Consider the following 19,560-nt stretch of genomic DNA (forward strand, 5'->3'; position numbering starts at 1 on the left):
CTGCTACACGTATTAGTGTGGATTGCGGTGTCCTGTGTTGCAGATAGGTTCTGCACCAGAAAGAGATTGTAACATGTATGAAGTCATAATATTTCTAGGCTAATCTTCAGCTTGCACATTGCATGCTCATTGCAATCATTCAGTAACACTTTGGGGTCTATTTGCATATTCCCAGCCCTCCTCCAGGAGTAGTTGTTTACTGTGGGAGTATTGAGCAGTATTGAGCCTGCCTTCCCTCACTGCTCCTCCTAGTGCCTGTAACACCTCTGTGTGAATGAAAGCAGGCTGCAGTGAGCCATCAGCGCTCAGAGACAGAGCAGGGCTGATCTGACTCCCCCTGTGTGGTACTTCCTCGCCCCTCCTCCGCCAGCAGTCCATGTGTCCTCCAGGAAGCCAAAGAAAAAGCACAGTGTGGTCATCTGTTTGCCCCGGATTACAGGGCAGCTGCCCCCCTAGAAGCGGCTCTGATAAACTAGAACAGATTTATACCATTGTTACTGTCCAAACTCCTGCATCAGAACAAGCATTGTCTACACACTGACATGATACCCAGCGAGCTGAAGGTAAGTGTGTGCTTTGCTATGACTGTAGTTCTATAAGAGTGTGATGACTTTACTTACTTAGCCCTCTTCTTTTATTCCCCAGTGCTAGAATGAACCCTAAGGGTAATATACCCCTGAACGACACGTAGAAACTGCTAACAAGACCATATTAGGAAAAAAAAAGTTTACATATACTATACATTTAATTGGTCTCTAAGTCACAATATGTGCAGCCTAAACTGTCAGAAATACATCAAATATAATGTCTGGCTATATGATTGTTATGGTAACCGCGATGCAGTTTCAGATGGTTCATTGCTGTGGGGTTTCAATACAGGGAGGAGCAATATTTGAATGAGAACCGATGTGAGCTCAGCTAAATGCATATTATGTTCCCATGCTCAGCTTTCAGTACTGTGTGTGTGTGTGTGTGTCTGCTCCTACACAGCGTGGTCAGGGCATTGTGCTCTGCACATTTATTCTGCTTGTACAGTTAAGTCTCTTATTATTATAGTAGCCAGAAGAGAACCTCTGTTGCCTATTAGGTTTGCATAATTATAAACACGTTTTGTCTTGCTACAAAATTAAAGTTGTAACTAAACTTCCCTAACCAACTTATTGTCCTTATGACTTATTAAAGCACAAACATTTTTGGGCTGTTTAATGATCATATTGATGTGATCATGTAAAATAGCCATAAATCTACTTAATGTCTTCTGATAAGTAGCACAACATTTTACAGAAAGCTGCATGGACAGCAGACTAGAGCACTGTTTGTATTTAGAGCCTGTAGCAGGACTGTTTGTAGGTATTGGAAATTACTTGCCATTAATATTTATTGTACAGGGGAATGTTTCCCTCTGGGGAAGAGAACCTGTGTGCTAGAACTCAGTATTAAATAATTTCATAGTCACGCTTTGGATATACCTAATACGCCTTACACGTGCTGCATATTCAGCTGTCATGTTGTGTTAGGCTAAGAGCGTGTTACCACCATGCGCTTAAGCTCAATGCACATTGACTATACTGGGCACGAGACAAATCTATTATAATTTCTGGCTGGGCAATGTACTACATATATACCCTGTGTATTCACTGGTAATATATGTAAGCATCTAGCAAGTGATAGGTTGTCCATATTGATGCTGTACATATGTAAATCATGGCAGGAGAAAGTGCAGGAACAAAGTAGCCAAGACAAATAAATTAAATTAAAAAAAAATGTTGGTAACGCTTAACTTTGGGAGAAATTTAAATTTATGTCAATGGACGGATGTCTTCCTTGGCTCCTTTTACACATCCTGCTGACTGCTACATTTGACTGGCTACTTTATTTCGTTCATCGCTGGTATAAATCATCATTGTCATCATCATCTATTTATATAGCGCCACTAATTTCTGCAGAGAACTCACTCACATCAGTCCCTGCCCCATTGGAGCTTACAGTCTAAATTCCCTAACACACACACAGACACAGACAGACAGAGAGAGGCTCATCATCTTCATCAGCTATTTATATACTATTAGGCACATTGATATATCTGCTTCGCCTAAACGACTTGGCATGAGGACCTTTACATATGTGTTTGTGAATGTTACAACGTGTTCTTCATATTGGGCCAATTTGTAGATTAGGTTCAATTATCCTTTAAGAAGCTTCCATTAAGATATCTTACAGGTTGCTTACACTTACTTGTTTCTGTACCTACTGTTCTTTAGGCCATACTATCACAAGGATAATAGATTATTGTGATACATGAAATATTTTCTCTTTAGATTGTCATGTGATAGGCATATAAGCATTATGTATTATATACAGGGCACGGTTACTCAAGTCCCTTACATATCAAAGAAACCCTCTTTTATAATGATTAGGGCATGTGTAGCCGTTCAATTTTACCTTTTAAAGTCCCCATTTTAACATGACAGGGGCTGCCGATTCTTTTTCCTGTACTAGTATTATTTGTTGTTTGAAGGTCGTGAAGCCTTGAAGTCAGATACACATGCACATTCCTCCCTGGCTGCAATGGTTATAAATTCTGTCTGTGTCAGATAAATTTCCGTCATGTTACTGTAGAAGTAATGAGATCACATTTATAAGCAGACACCTGCAGTCTTCTGCAGGGCTTATTTACTACTGAATGACAAGCTGACAGTACAAAGCGAAGCTGTACTGCTAGAACACACTAAGGTTTGGGAAGAGTTGCCTTATAGATATAGAGAGCAATTGCAATGTAGGATATCTAAAAATGATAGGCATTGCATTGGTTCTTGTAAGCCAACAGAGATAACATACTGACACATTCTTTCCAAAGATCTGTATGTCTACAGCTCCTTGGTTCAACACATTAGATTAGTTAAACACACACTTGTTATTTGAAAGGACCCAATTGTTTCCCGTTTGAACATCTAACCTTTTGTTATTTAGTCACTCGAGACTCCCAGCCAGTGCTCGTTAAACGATGGCTGAATAACTGTTGTGCAACTGGCATGGCATGCTGAGACTTCTAGTTCCACAACAGCTGGAGCGATTGAGGTAGCCTATGCCAGTTTAAGAGTTGTATTTTATCTATCAGCAACCCAGGGCTCTACTAAGGGAAAACGATCAAACACTTGTGTACCAGCCCATGTGTTAAAGTAGGGACCTGGTATTGTGTCACTATAGGTAAATTTAATTTACCTTAAGCCTTAGGTCAATTTGTTTGGCTTTAGTGGTGACCATGGCTGCATTTTGTAAACCGTTTGCTTTATTACTAAAAAAAAAATGCTATCAAGACTCTAACAAAAAAAATCCTTATTTGGCAGCATAAAATAGGTACTTCTAGAGTATAGAATGCTTTGCAGTATGAGTGCCACATTGAGGTAATGACAGGGACATGTTTAGTTATCTATCACTTAAATGACCTTTGTAATGACAGTAAAGAAGTGAGATTTTTAAAGGATGTGTTGAAAACCTTTTCATTAATCGTTGAGTTTGCAAACTTATTATCCTGCTTATAGCATACAAGGAGCAGGATGTAGAATGATCAATGAGGATGTTTATTTAGATGTACTTTAGGGACAATAAACTTAGTACATGGGTATTTCCTGCCAAACGTCTAAGTTTCCTGCAGCTGTTGACCTGTCACTCCTGTGCTTGGACTTTCTCAAAATACTGCTCTGCGTCTTGTCCTGCACATTCTACATCCTCTCTGCTGACTTATAATGAGCAGTTCTGAGATCAAGGCTGTTACTGCTCAACACCAATAGGTGGTTACGTCTCCTATCACATGTATCAGAGCTATCAGATATGTCTTCCTGTTATGCTATTTGCATGTTGACATATGTATAGTGGGTCGGGGGGATATGAGAGATATGAAGTGTGGGGAAATCAGTTTGGGCTTTTTGGTGAGTCTGCAGTATATCTCAAAGTTTCAGGGGAACTGGTTTTACAAGGTTGTCGAGCGGGTGGAAGGAAGATGATTTGTTTAAAAATCTAGCACATATACAGCACTAGGGGCCTGATTCATTAAGGATCTTAACTTGAGAAACTTCTTATTTTAGTCTCCTGGACAAAACCATGTTACAATGGAAGGGGTGCAAACTAGCATTCTGTTTTGCACATAAGTTAAATACTGACTGTTTTTTCATGTAGCACACAAATACTTGATAGCTTATTTGTACACTGAAATTTAAAGTTGATATTTGTGTGCTACATGAAAAAACAGTCAGTATTTAACTTATGTGCAAAACAGAAAACTAATTTGCACCCCTTGCATTGTAACATGGTTTTTTGTCCAGGAGACTTAAATAAGAAACTTCTTCATTTAAGATCCTTAATGAATCAGGCCCTATGAGAATAACTTAGTCCATTGTTTATACAGTGCTTAATATTATATGGTTTTCTCTTCACATAAGGTAAAATCACTACAAACAAATTTCTGAGAGATGAGACAGTGGTTGTTGAAGTGTAGCTGTCGTATGCTATCACTGCAGGCAGCCATGTTGTGTGCTAATCTCATGCACATGTGAATGTGGCCTTTTCATTGGCTAGGAATTATGCAGTGATGTCTGTAGATGCAAGTAAATTGATAGGCTGCAGTACGATTGGCTCAGCTCATGCACCACTGTGTGCCAGCATTGGGTAGCTTTATGAAGGAAGTAGAAATGTGAAGTTGGATAATGTGCTGTTTCATTTCAGTGTCTTTCTAGATGATACATCTGTTGTTTTGTCTTCTTACAGGAGTGAAGAAAATGTCACTCAGCATACATGAGAACCGGAAATCCAGAGCAAGTACTGGCTCTATGAACATCTACTTGTTCCACAAATCTTCATACGCTGACAATGTACTCACTCACCTCAACCTTTTACGGCAGCAATGCCTTTTCACAGATGTCCTCTTGCTGGCGGGAAACAGGTCTTTTCCCTGCCATCGCGCTGTTCTTGCTGCTTGCAGTCGCTACTTCGAAGCCATGTTTAGTGGCGGTCTTAAAGAAAGCCAGGCCAATGAGGTAAACTTTCATAGTGCCATCCACCCTGAAGTTCTGGAACTTCTCTTGGATTACGCATATTCGTCCAGAGTCATTATCAATGAAGAAAACGCTGAGTCCCTTTTGGAAGCTGGAGATATGTTAGAGTTTGAGGACATTCGAGATGCATGTGCTGAGTTCTTGGAGAAAAACCTTCATCCGACTAACTGTTTAGGGATGCTTCTGCTCTCCGACGCCCACCAGTGCACTAAGCTCTATGAACTCTCTTGGAGAATGTGCCTCACCAATTTCCAAACCATCTGCAAAACTGAAGACTTTCTCCAGTTACACAAAGAAATGGTGGTACAGCTCTTATCCAACGAAGAACTGGAAACTGAAGACGAGAGGATGGTGTACGAGACTGCAATGAACTGGATCAACTACGACCTAAATAAGCGACACTGTTACCTATCTGAACTGCTCCAAACTGTGCGATTAGCTCTGCTGCCAGCCATATATCTCATGGAGAATGTGGCCATGGAGGAGCTTATCATTAAACAGAAAAAAAGCAAAGAACTTGTTGAAGAAGCCATTAGATGCAAGTTAAAAATATTACAAAACGATGGCGTGGTGACAAGCATGTGCGCCAAACCCCGTAAAACAGGCCATGCCCTATTTCTCTTGGGAGGACAGACTTTCATGTGTGATAAGTTATATCTCGTTGACCAGAAAGCAAAAGAAATCATACCCAAGGCAGACATTCCAAGTCCCCGCAAAGAATTTAGTGCGTGTGCAATTGGCTGCAAAGTCTATATTACCGGTGGAAGGGGCTCTGAAAACGGTGTTTCCAAGGACGTGTGGGTCTACGACACTCTTCATGAGGAGTGGTCAAAGGCGGCCCCAATGCTTGTTGCACGCTTTGGCCATGGCTCTGCTGAACTGAAACACTCTTTGTATGTAGTAGGAGGGCACACTGCAGCAACTGGCTGTCTTCCTGCCTCTCCATCTGTGTCCTTAAAACAAGTGGAACAATATGACCCAGCCACCAACAAGTGGACCATGGTCGCCCCCCTCCGAGAAGGTGTAAGCAATGCAGCCGTGGTCAGTGCAAAACTTAAATTATTTGCATTTGGAGGGACTAGTGTCAGCCATGATAAGTTGCCCAAGGTTCAGTGCTATGACCCCTCTGAGAACAGATGGAGTGTACCAGCCACTTGCCCTCAGCCATGGCGTTATACAGCTGCTGCCGTTCTGGGAACCCAGATCTTCATCATGGGTGGAGATACAGAATTTTCAGCCTGTTCAGCCTATAAGTTCAACAGTGAGACATATCAGTGGACTAAAGCTGGAGATGTGACTGCCAAGAGAATGAGCTGTCATGCAGTAGCATCTGGCAATAAACTGTTTGTAGTTGGAGGCTATTTTGGAATTCAGAGGTGCAAAACATTGGACTGTTATGACCCAACACTTGATGTGTGGAACAGCATAACTACAGTACCTTATTCCCTTATCCCCACGGCATTTGTCAGCACATGGAAACATCTGCCGTCTTAAAGCACTGCACAATGGCATGGTAAGCTTGATTGCAGAAATTGAGACGTATACCATGAAATTCAAAAGTTTTTTTTCAGCTAGGTTAAAAAGTTTAATTGAAGTTTATTGTTAACATGAATTTTTGTTATCAAGTATGTGGTGTTCATTGATGACATCTAGGAGCTCTTCTACAAATATATATACTGTCTTGTTGTGATCCAATAAGAGAGCTAGATAAATCTTAGTTACCAAGTAGGATTGGCAATTAAGTATGTGCACTACTGACCAGAGCATGGCCAGTATGTAACATACTGTAAATTAGGTCCCCGAAATCAACAGAAGGAGGACAGACACACCCAGATCAGTCTGTGGTTCTCAGATCATAGATTTGCTTTTTAATACGCATTTGCTGTACCTTAAAATTTTTTATTATTTTACACAAGTATATATATATATATATTTATATATTGTGCTGGCAAATGAGTAATGTAAACAAAACATCTAAAATTGTTTTGTTTTATATTTCTAAAACATTGACAGTACCTTTGCTTGGCTCTTGTGTGAAAATAATACAGATAATGTACACAGTCTTGCAGTGTGAACGAATACAATCACTTTTAAAGCTTTTACCATTTTATTTTGGTGCCTGGGACATTAAGAGACGGTGACAAGTTCAAGGTCATACATAGACAACGCTCAGCCTACCTTATAGCCGGACTTGCCCTCCTTACTTTATTGTAAAAACTGCTGAGAAGTAACACTATGACAGACACTTCTTTCCATGCTTTGTTGTTTTAGCAAACAACTTTTATCACAAGTATGCTAAGCATTTCACCCAGCCACACACATTTCCGATTCCTAGTAGAGAGTGTAAATAAAACAAGAGATGCCTCATTCTTTTGGTATCAGTAGAGCAAGGTTAGCTGATACTCTGTCTACTGAATGACTCTCCTTGAAGTTACTCACTTTCCAGCGTTCTTCAGAAGTCTGGAACATGACTAAACTTTCTGCTAAATAACTGTTGCTGTCATTACGTGAAACTTTTTTTCTGTTCATTCTCTGGTTTGACCTTAAGGAACAGGTGTGGCCAAGCAGTAGGACTTCCAGCTAACCAGTAATCCCAGTTCTGTTAGTTCTATATAACTCAGTGAACCAGGGTGAGGGCAGATAACTTCATGTAATCCAGCTGGTTCAGTGCTGTTGCAGGAGATATGATTATGTCTTGCATGCTGTAACTTTGGGGGTGAACAACCTATCGCCCCCTGTCAATATCATACTTGCCAACTCTCCCGGAATGTCCGGGAGACTCCCGGGCGAGTGTGGCAATCTCCCGAATTCTGCCCACTTCCTAGTGAAGTGGGCAGAATTAGATCCCAAACGCTGCGATTCCCGATGAATCGCGGTGTTTAGCCGACGCGATTTTGGCCGCCCCGCCCCCTCACATCCCCCTCCACTGGCTGGCTCCCGGAAGGGAGCTGAAGAAAGTAGGTAAGTATGGTCAATATAGGTTCTGGCACATTGGAGTGCTGAAGAGTTAACTGTTTTGCAATGTAATACATAAAAAGTACTGTATGCATAATGTCATAAATGGGCAAAAAATTAACACTATCCAGATAAATCTATTATATGAGTAACAAATCCACTTCAGAATTAGCCTTTTTTGATTCAGGTATAAATGATACTTGAATTAATTACACATTAAAACAATTATCCATGACCTTTTATGATACACATCCAGTCTAAAAGTGGTTATCATTCTAATTAATATGAAGTTTCAAACACTTAAATATACTGTTTGTAATGCAGCATTGTACATTTTCTAAATGTTGTATACCTAGCTATGGGCTGTACATTGACATTTATATGACAGAATAGATGACAGGAAGCTGACAGAATACTTTATTGGTGGATTGTGGAGCCTGACACATCACATTCTCCAGACCTGAGATTTGCAGATCTAATGCTGGTGATTTTCAGAGCTTTTGTACTATCAGGTTTAAATAAGGAGAAAAAGAGAAAGAGGACATAGTTCAGACATTTATGTGCAGATTTTTCTACCTCACTTTTTTCTCTAAATAGTTTCTTTATCTCATTTTACATGAACTTTAAAGTCTACTTCTACTTTCAATCATTAAAAAATAGTCCCCCACCCCCTTAAATCCCCTTCCCTGAATTGTGGGGTCCCACCTCTTCCTCTATGCTGTTATGGTCGCTGATGATATCACACAGGGCCCTGATTTCTGAGTAGGCCACAGTAAAACCTCTCTGGCCAACTCTTCATCACACAGCTTCTGGTTGCCAAGGACGAATCGGTAGCCTCTGTTGTGCCATACTTGGGAATCTGCTCCTTGATCCCAACAGCATAGAGGAATGGTGTCTCAGAGGTGGGATTCCTACAATTAAGTTAGGAGATTACTTTACAGAAAAATTATTGAAAGTGGCATTAGCCTAAGATGTATACACATTGTCCTTTTAAACAGTAGCCTCTCCCCAAGTAGCAGAAATTCCACACTGAGACATAGCATAAAAGCCAAAGAATGGTTGTAAGAAAAGGCAGATAATGAGTCATGAACGATTGGCCTTAAGGCCATGGCATGTCGGTAAGAGTGAGAGAATTTGTAAAATTGCAACTCCATAGCGATATAATAACCTGTTATTTTAAAGCAGCAACGCCATGAGAAAAAAGTTGTTGTTTTTTTTTTGTTTTGTTTTGTATTTTTTACAAAAATGGCCGAGGGAGACTCTAAGAAAAATGTTTGTATTTACAATTTTTCCTTGGTTTGTTTCTTCAGGCTGCTATTAATGATTTATAATTCTGCACAGTGCAATGGACTACTATGGCAACCACAGTCACATGACACATGATGTAGTTAGTAAAGAATAAAATCCTCCCCTTTCTCTCCCCCTTCTGCTTTCACATGACCTGCTGAGAGCTGTGAGATTTTGAAAAGGAGAGTGATTTGTAGAAAGGCAGCTAAGAAAAATGATTCATGCATAAAAGGAACATAACTTGCTGTTTAAAGAAACACCTTCTATGTGGAATTGCTGCTTCAAAACATTTCCATAGATAAACAAAAATTATTCAGCAAAAAAAAGTAATGTAAAATATATTCTGTCTGTTAAAATAGCTTTGAATATTTATTTATTTGTGAATGTGTTGTATGGCTGAGTTCTTTCAGCTTTGCATTTTCAGTGGATCGACACAACAAAGAGGTGATAATTCTTATTTAGTATTTGTAATATAAGGATGCTGTTATTTTTTGGCTATGTGGCACATTTATCATTTACTACAAGTATGTTTTGTGCACATCTGTCTCTATTGCTGGGGATGAATGTTATAATTGTGCCCCTTTCTCTTTATTTCCCGCAGAAGACCTCAGCTGTGAAGACTCTAGGCCAGTTCTTAGATGAAGATGACATAAGGACTTTTTTGATCGCTGCTGAAGAAATGCTTACATTCACCCTTCTGCAGTTATCTGGCTCAAAGGGTTAAGGTCTTTCTGGACCTAAGAGGGTATTAATGTATTTTTTTGTGCTTTGTATATCAGTATTAACCCCCTTATGACCAGAATCCAATGTATCAAAGAGGCTTTGTCTGGTTTTGTATTTGGAAAGCAGAGTACTTGATATGGACGACGTAGTTGAATCCATCTGGACAGCAGTCTCATTGAAGAGTTTCTCATCTGAATTCAAGGGAGTTAGAGATGTCAGCACCAGCTGTGGGGGAAGCCGGGGGCTTCCAAGTAGCAAAGATGTCAAGTCCCATCCACTTCTAGCAGCACATAGCTTGACATAAGACTACACAATTGGGCAACGCCACTGGCATTTTCTAACCTCTGTTAAATCCATTCTCAACATTAACGTTGTGAAAAACCACAACTGTTACTTAGCCAGAAGAAAAAAAACAAACAAACTGTGAACAAATATTGGATGTATTATTACCCAGAATCCATTACCATTTCATTTGCCTATTTATATATAACTTTCTTATTACATTCCCAGGTGTCTATTTATTGTCCTGTGCTGTCTGCATGCTGATACAATGCTTGTAGTTGTATTGACATGTGAATGGCCTGATTTAAATAATTGTATAGTTAAAGCTTGCAACAAAATTCAAGACAGTGTATTCAGCTATCTGTTTGCAGCATTACAAACTGAGTGTCTTTGTGCTTAAACTGTTCTCTGTACCGTAAATCTGTGTGTCAGTATAACTTAATGGGTGAAACTTAATACTTGCCATAAGAAAAAAAATATTTCCATGTGAACCACCATATCATTTGTGGGTAAGAGTTCTGCATTATGTAGATACACATCAAGCTCTGCTGGTATACCATAAACAGGCCCACACTATAAGAGGGCCTATGAACTGTCTGACCTTGTTGTAAACGTTTACATACATTGGGGACATTTATAAAAACTGGAGCATAGAAAAAATATGATGTAACTATTTATCATATGTTTATTTTCCTTTCCTAAACAGCACAAGAAAACTTGTTTAGAATTTTATTTTATTTTCCTAGCAACTTTCTCATGTGCATACATTTTCATATATGTCCTCCAATAAATATTGGGTGCAAATTGGTACAATTTAGTAGCATAAAGTCATTCAACGTAAACATTTTTTTTTTTAGCCAGTAATAATTACTATTAGTGCAATTCTTTTTGGTGCTAGGTCAAGTCAGCTAAATGGACACTTAGGGGCATATTCAGTTGTTGGCGGTTTCCGCCGCAGAAAAAGTATTACCGTTATTACGGTAATACTAAGCCGGATGCTCCCTGAGCCGCGAGCTGAAATCCAGCATGAAATATATCGTAATAACGGTATTTACACGCACTATTACCGTAATGATGGTAATAGTGCATGCGCCGCGTTACTTTAGGCAGTAATGCCAACAATTGAATATGCCCCTTTATGTATTAACAACATCCATCTATCTATATAGTACTATTTCATTTAAATTGTTAGCCTCCTGGGTTAAGAGGCTAGTGTAAGCAGACTGTATAATGTGGAATTAAATTACAATAAGTTAGCATTTAAATGCAGGCCACGTACCAATTTACAGAGAGGCTAGAGTTTATTGCTGTCAATGGTGCACTATGGGTAGGAAATGAGTTGAGTATCTAAGCTGTCTTGTGATACATATGTTGTTAGTTTAGCTGTGAATAGCACAGGATATTCCGCTTCAATAGTCACTGCAATAAACTCTCCTCCATCTGCAGCGAGTATCTTTTCTGCAGGGCTAAACGGTTTTTCTCTAATCACAAATGTAGCACAGATATTTTGAGTATTGAAAGAAATTGCAAAGTGAAGTTGCAGTGTTAATTTTATTTCCATGAAGTCTACCATGTCTTGCAACTTTTTTAAATGTGACTATTCAGTCAGCCCTGTAGGTTCCTTACAAGATATACAAGATATATTTATCGCAGCTGCAGCCTCGAATACCCTCTTTCAAGATATAAAACAGTAAGGGTCTGTCTGACGGCAGACTCTTCATAATGATTATTATTGTGGATTAAGTGAGTGGTTTTCGCACAAACGCACTGTATGTAAGACTTCTCCATATCGCATTAAAGGCCAGGTACCTACTGTATGTGTCAAGAGCCAGTGCATGCGAAAATATCTGTATAGTCCTATGTGTCTCTCGCTTCTGCTGTCCCATGTCCTGCCTATATTGGTTGAGACGAGTGCACAGAAATGCTCGTTGTGTCTCATAAACTCAAGTTGCAATGCTGCAAAGGTAAAAATACAACTGTAAGAAAATCAGCGTAAAGGTCAAAGATGAGCAGGAAGGGAGAGCAGCGGCCCCTCCTCTAATTACACACAGGGGTAAAATAAGAAGCTGTGGGGTCACTTTCACAGGCCACCTGCTCAACAGGTCATACATTGCCCTCTATACAAACTTGTCTGAACATAGTTCATGTCCAGTGTTATTCTGCTCTTACCTGAAAAGTAAAAAAAACAAACAAAAAAAAGAAGCAAATCCTCATTTTTGTAGCTTGTTTCATACTTTTTGTCGTCTTTTGTAAAACTATGTACATTGTCTGCTTATCGGGTTGGTATTGGCATCATCCAAAGTTTGTTTATTTATTTTATTTATTTATTTATTTATTTATGGTAATCTCTCGGTTTTGCCAAAGCCATTCCTTTGGTATGTGAATGACAGATGTTTTATGTTTCCTGTTTGTTTATCTCTTATGTTGTCCTTGTTGCATTTCCTTCTTTTCTCAAGTGAATTTGTGGTAAGAAAATAATAAAATTGCACTGTTTGAAATTTTGCAATGTTTTATTAAGTCTCTGTTTTCTTAGTTCATATGATACAGCTTTCATCTCTTGCTCTATAATGTAGTTTTATGATATTGTCGCAATTGTTGGGGATTTTAACAGAAATAGATCCAGTTTTACTTCAAAGCCTGATCTTTATTATTATAATCCTATACTGGCCACCAAAAGGACCATGGGGAAAGATTAATATCTAAATTAATGCAGTTCTTCATTTTATCATTATATATTAGATGGTTCTGTATATTCTGGAGACATGGATTCCTTGGGCACATAGTAGGGAAGAGGAACAGATGATAGCAAATAGCAAGTCAATATAGGACAAAACTTTGTAACCCTTTTAAACCCTAGAAAAGATAACGGCAAGATCTTGACCTTTAAATGGCACCGGCAAAATCACTATAAATACATGACCAGAATAACAGAAACAATGAGGTAATTGCTTATTTACACTACTTGATTGCATTCAGCTTTTTGTTGTTTCTTCCCCAACATTACTTTGTTTGACCTCAGTTACCTCTGGCAGATCAGATTGTAAAGATATTGTGCTTAGGCTGGGTACACTACAGTGTTTTCAGCAGATTATCGGGCCACACAGACGATAGCCCAATATCACATTCATCATCATCACCATTTATTTATATAGCGCCACTAATTTCGCAGCGATGTACAGAGAACTCATTCACATCAGTCCCTGCCACATTGGAGCTTACAGTCTAAATTCCCTAACACACACACACAGACATAGAGAGACTAGGGTCAATTTGATAGCAACCAATTAACCTACTTTGGAGTGTGGGAGGAAACCGGAGCACCCGGAGGAAACCCACCCAAACACGGGGAGAACATACAAACTCCACGCAGATAAGGCCATAGTCGGGAATTTAACTCATGACCCCAGCGCTGTGAGGCAGAAGTGCTAACCACTTAGCCACTGTGCTGCCCACATTAGTGTGTACCCTGCAACAATGAACCATTAGCGGTCGAAAACCCATCGTTGAACGAGATTTTTAAACTGAATTAAAAATCTTGTTCAAGGATAGAAGGATGTTGTTCCAATTCTGCAGTGTGTATTCCCTCACAACCGGCATTGTTCATAGATGTCTATGGGGAGTGCAGGATCTTTTCAGCTGATGGTAATGACAGGTGAAGTGCACAGATCCGACGGTAAATAGTGTAAAACCTCAATAGTGTGTAAACAGGAATCGGCACGCTGATCAGGATTTTTTTTTAGTCGCTGGTAAAATTAGTAAAAATATTGCTTCGTTAGAGTTTTCCTGTAGTGTGTACCCAGTCTTAGAATACCTACACAGCATTTTTTTTTTTTTCCATTAGCAAACAAATGATTACATTTAGGGGCATCAATAAACCACAGGGACACACGCTGCAATCATATTTTGTATCAACCCAGTCAATTTCAAATATAGTTCTTGAACGATAATGAGTAATACACACACACACACACTGCAGTTGTTGTCAACCAAGCAGAAAGACATTACGGGACTGATTCATTAAGCCAACCAAAACGATCGCTGTGTGTTGTTTTAAAAAAAAAAACTGAGGCATACGCACATCCATATTCAACTGCAAGCAGATCTGAAGAAACGTCTGTTGTTGAAGATGAGTGCAGGTATGCTCCGCATATATGGCACTTGTCGTATTGAGACAGACACAGCAGACTGCAGGACTGCTTTGAAAATAGAAAAATACATTTATAGATGTTCTCAGTACGCACTGTGTGTGTGTATATATATATATATATATATATATATATATATATATATATATATATATATATATTATATATATATATATATAACTAATCAATGATACTTGTATGATCAGAATTAGTCACTAATACACCAAGTGACACAGTCAACCTTCCAGCTCACCTGTTTGTAAACAGAGATATTATGAGGCTTACTAAAGGCACTCCAGGGTATATTTCGGTTAACAGAGTAATTAAAATACTGGTAATTATAGAATAAGTAAAATCATATTTTTAAAAAAAGCAACTTATTTTTTGAATGCATCTACTTTCAAACTCTAAAACAATTTGACGTGCAAAGTCAGCTTCTACTGGCAAGGACTTGTCTCAACTCTGTGTTGATTTAAATGTTCATCTGCTTTCTTGCACAATGCCAGAACCAAGACTTCAGCCTGTATACTTCAAGCTCTGGAACAGCTACTTAAGTCATTTGCAAAACTCACATCTCTGGCAAGCGACCGCGGTTGATGTGAAGAAAGGCTATAACAATCAGCCTTGGATGGATAAATAACTTCTTAAGATCTGAAACTGGGCTATTTGCATCAAACATATGGCTGATACAGTCTTTGAAACATTTCCATCATGTTTCAGAATTTTGTCCTCATGTTACAATATCTGAGTAATAGAAAGAAAAAGCATTTGTGCGGGTTTTTTACTCTTCTTTGAGATTCATTGCAGCTGTAGAGAGGCAGCGGTTTGATCCATTGCCTCTATTAATTGCAGTGTGTAGGCTGGGGAGGGGAGAAAATCCGGGTGGGCCCCCCTAACGCTGCAGGGAACTTTCTGGGCTCATGCTTGTTGAATTGATGTGGGAATTTAGGCTTGTTTCTCCATCGCTGCAGAGAGAGAGAGGGAGGGGGGGGAAAGGGGACTGGAAAAAAAACAATAAAAACGTCCCACACGCCGAAGTGATTCACAGCACAGTGCACACAAAGCCTTGGCAGAAGACCTGAAGGTTCTTCTCATTCTGTGGGCCAGTTGCTGTAGAAACAGCTAACAAAGGGCAGCCTTCCGCTATAAGTCTGATTGTTTAGGGCTCATTTGGCTGGTCTGACACCTGTCTAAGTATAAACTAGAAATGAGTCATCTTTTTTCTATTACCACCGGATGCGTCAAGAAAAAAAATAAAATTATATATATATATATATATATATATATACATATATGTGGTCTGTAAAAAGAAAAACATGTACAGCCTGTGCTTTTTTCACATTTTATTCTCTTTAACAATGACATTAAAATTTATTTATTTGGACATTCTTAACACAAAATGCTCTATAATCTTAAGTAATAAAAAGTGTCAGCAATGGCTATGCTGGATCTTGTAGTACTACAAGTGGTAGCATCAGGGCTGCCAAGAGAAATTCAGGGCCCGGGTACAACAAATTCATGGGGTCCCCCCTCATAGTCGAGTAAGCCCCAAAAATTTTTTGCACCGCCGTATTTTTTAATGTGTAGTCATACATTCAGGGGTGTGTCAATGCGCCGTTGGGGCGTGGCTAGCCTAATGGCGGTGCAAAATTTTTCTGAGGTGTGGTCATGCATTTGGGGGCGTGGCAAATGCGCCATTGGGGCGTGGCTAGGATCAAAATCACTAGGCTCTCAATTCGCCAGAGCGTCACATATGTTCAAGCACTCCTGACTTTCAGGACATCTACCACCACAGTGTAGTATACAAAGAATGCAGTGTGTACACAAACAGTTCAGTCTTGGCCTACACCTTACATTGGGCACAACTTTCACCAAAAATTGGTATTGTCCCTACTAGAATCACAACATTTCACACACTGTGCTGCTCTCTCCTACCTGTTCTTCTCACTTTCTCCACCTGTGGCTGCTGGTTTCTTTAGTTGTGGCTTGTCCGGATCCAGGAATGTTGAAGGACCTATTTTGAAAAAAAAATGGCTACATTTAGAAAATTACAGCCAGCCCCGGCGTTAAATCAATAGCACTCACGATTAATAATTAGGCCTTCCTCCAGCCCCAACATTAAAATAATACTATTCACATTTAATAAATAAACCTATTTCCCTTCCTGCAAACTGCCATTAAATAATTCATAGTCACATTTAATAAATAGACCTCATTCTCCCTAAACTCACCCCAACATTCAATAGCCCCCAAACCACCCCATCTTAAATTAATAGTCCCCACCATCACCCTACAAACAAAATAGCACCCATTAATTAGCCACCACCTACCTCACACTCACTACATTGCAACAAGCCCCCTGTGCCATCACACACACAATACTGTGCCCCTTCTTCACAACTACACTGTGCCCCCTTATGCTCACACTGCGCCCTCCATGCTGCCTTCCCTCCTTTTTCCCTTTGTGCCTCTCTCCCACTTTTTTTTATTCCACCGTGCCTCTCTCCTTTTTTTCCTCCTCTGTTCCTCTTTCCCACTTTTTTTCCTCCTCTGTTCCTCTCTCCCACTTTTTTTTCCTCCTCTGTGCCTCTCTCCTTTTTTTTCTCCTCTGTTCCTCTCTCCTTTTTTTCTCCTCTGTTCCTCTCTCCCACTTTTTTTTCCTCCTCTCTCCCACTTTTTTTTCCTCCTCTGTTCCTCTCTCCTTTTTTTCCGCCTCTGTTTCTCTCTCCCACTTTTTTTCCTCCTCTGTTCCTCTCTCCCACTTTTTTTCCTCCCCTGTTCCTCTCTCCCACTTTTTTTCCTCCTCTGTTCCTCTCTCCCACTTTTTTTTCCTCCTCTGTTCCTCTCTCCCACTTTTTTCCTCCTCTGTTCCTCTCTCCCACTTTTTTCCTCCTCTGTTCCTCTCTCCCACTTTTTTCCTCCTCTGTTCCTCTCTCCCACTTTTTTTCCTCCTCTGTTCCTCTCTCCCACTTTTTTTCTCCTCTGTTCCTCTCTCCCACTTTTTTTTCTCCTCTGTTCCTCTCTCCCACTTTTTTTTTCCTCCTTTGTGCCTCTCTCCTTTTTTTCCTCCTCTGTTCCTCTCTCCCACTTTTTTTTCCTCCTCTGTTCCTCTCTCCCACTTTTTTTTCCTCCTCTGTTCCTCTTTCCCACTTTTTTTTCCTCCTCTGTTCCTCTCTCCCACTTTTTTTTCTCCTCTGTTCCTCTCTCCTTTTTTCCCCTCCTCTGTTCCTCTCTCCCACTTTTTTTTCCTCCTCTGTTCCTCTTTCCCACTTTTTTTCTCCTCTGTTCCTCTCTCCCACATTTTTTTCCTCCTCTGTTACTCTCTCCTTTTTTTTCCTCCTCTGTTCCTCTCCCCCACTTTTTTCCTCCTCTGTTCCTCTCCCCCACTTTTTTTTCCTCCTCCGTTCCTCTTTCCCACTTTTTTTTCTCCTCTGTTCCTCTCTCCTTTTTTTCCTCCTCTGTTCCTCTTTCCCACTTTTTTTCTCCTCTGTTCCTCTCTCCCACTTTTTTTCTCCTCTGTTCCTCTCTCCCACTTTTTTTCCTCCTCTGTTCCTCTTTCCCACTTTTTTTTCTCCTCTGTTCCTCTCTCCCACTTTTTTTCCTCCTCTGTTCCTTTTTCCCACTTTTTTTTCTCCTGTTCCTTTCTCCTTTTTTTCCTCCTCTGTTTCTCTCTCCCCTTTCTTTATAGTACTGTCCCTCTCTGTTTTCCTCCCCTTGCCTCTCCGTTTCTTTACTTACCTTTTGTCAACTTCTTTCCTTTCTTTTCTTCTCTTCTATCTTCTTTCTTCATGCTGTGTCCTGGCAGCGGCGCTCCTCACTGACTGATTACCCCCACACCCTCCAAAAAAAGTGCCCTAGTTTTTTAGGCCAAATCCGCCTAGGGAATTCAGCCCTGTGCTCAGGGCCATCTTAACAACATTATGGGCCCCCGGGCAAAGCAGTGCACCGGGGCCCCTAGATATAGATATAGATATAGATGTATACAGATACAGATATAGATATATAGAGATAGAAATAGATAGATGTACTTGCTCAGTGACCCTTGTAGGTTTTTTTGCAGTCTTTTTTCTTTTGCAGGATTATTTATTCTCATTAAGAGCCGTGCCTATGGGGCCCCCTTGCCCGTGGGGCCCCCGGGCAGCTGCCCATCGTGCCCAATGGAAAAGATGGCCCTGCCTGTGCTGACTGACAGTGCTTGTTTGGCAGTATGGCAGGGGGACCAGCAGCCAAGGTTGGTAATTTCAAGGGGAGCCCATGCTTTTTGTGACCACAATTTTACCAATATCAGCCTTGCCTGGCAACACAAAGATTTGTTTGACCTAGAAGGGGCCCTCTTTTTTTTCATGCTTATGGGCTGTAGCATATGATATGCTTAAAGTGCTTCTTACGCTTTTAATGTAGGATATGCTTTAAGATATTGTGTCTGGATGGGCTTACTAAGCCACCTGGTCTGTAGGGGGAAGGAGGGACGGAGGGATATTCTTCCTGCACAGCTTATCTTGATTTCCTTCTCACTGTCAGCAAAGGATTGTTAATGACCACTCCCACTGGTGTCACCTTGCCACCAGACACTCGCCGACTGCGAATGCCAACTGCGCAATAGTAGTAGGAGAATTTGGCTGCCACCATTGGGCTCCTTTGCAGCACCCAGAACCGCGTATTTCTGGCGTAGCTGATATAGCTGCTATAATGCCTCTTTGCTGTGGGCTGGTTGGTACCTTCTAACCTCTTACTATGGATCTGGACTGCTGGATATCGGGCAGAGTGTTGACACAGAGACACTGGGTTCAACACAGGACAGCTGGGGAATGGATTAGAGTGTAAGCTCTTATCTGTTGGTCACAGGATACAGCAGGTAATAGTCACAAGCTGACTCTTCAACCAGTGATGATTTAGTCCTGACAAGGCCTTTTCCACTGCAGTTTGAGGTACTGGTGATCATCCAGAAGTTACAGATAGGAATGATACATTACATGATAAAACAAAGCTTCTTTTATACAGATTCTGACAATCGTGTTGTCAGGGGGTAGATCCAGGCACCGAAACGTCTGATATCACTTCAGATAACTTAACATCAGGATGTGATATTTTTCTAGATGTGGAATTAACGCAATGTA

General features: G+C 40.3%; 1 protein-coding gene across 1 annotated transcript; it reads left to right on the forward strand.

Moving 5' to 3' along the window:
- Window positions 1–166: 166 nt before the first annotated feature.
- Window positions 167–12,800, forward strand: ENC1 (ectodermal-neural cortex 1). Its single transcript, XM_075179776.1, has 3 exons — window positions 167–563; window positions 4,765–6,564; window positions 9,895–12,800. Exon 2 carries the CDS (start codon window positions 4,776–4,778, stop codon window positions 6,543–6,545), a length of 1,770 nt encoding a protein of 589 aa, XP_075035877.1. The 5' UTR covers window positions 167–563; window positions 4,765–4,775; the 3' UTR covers window positions 6,546–6,564; window positions 9,895–12,800.
- The last annotated feature ends 6,760 nt before the right edge of the window (window positions 12,801–19,560 follow it).

Source organism: Mixophyes fleayi, chromosome 1 (assembly GCF_038048845.1).
Source record: "Mixophyes fleayi isolate aMixFle1 chromosome 1, aMixFle1.hap1, whole genome shotgun sequence".
Lineage (NCBI taxonomy): Eukaryota > Metazoa > Chordata > Amphibia > Anura > Limnodynastidae > Mixophyes > Mixophyes fleayi.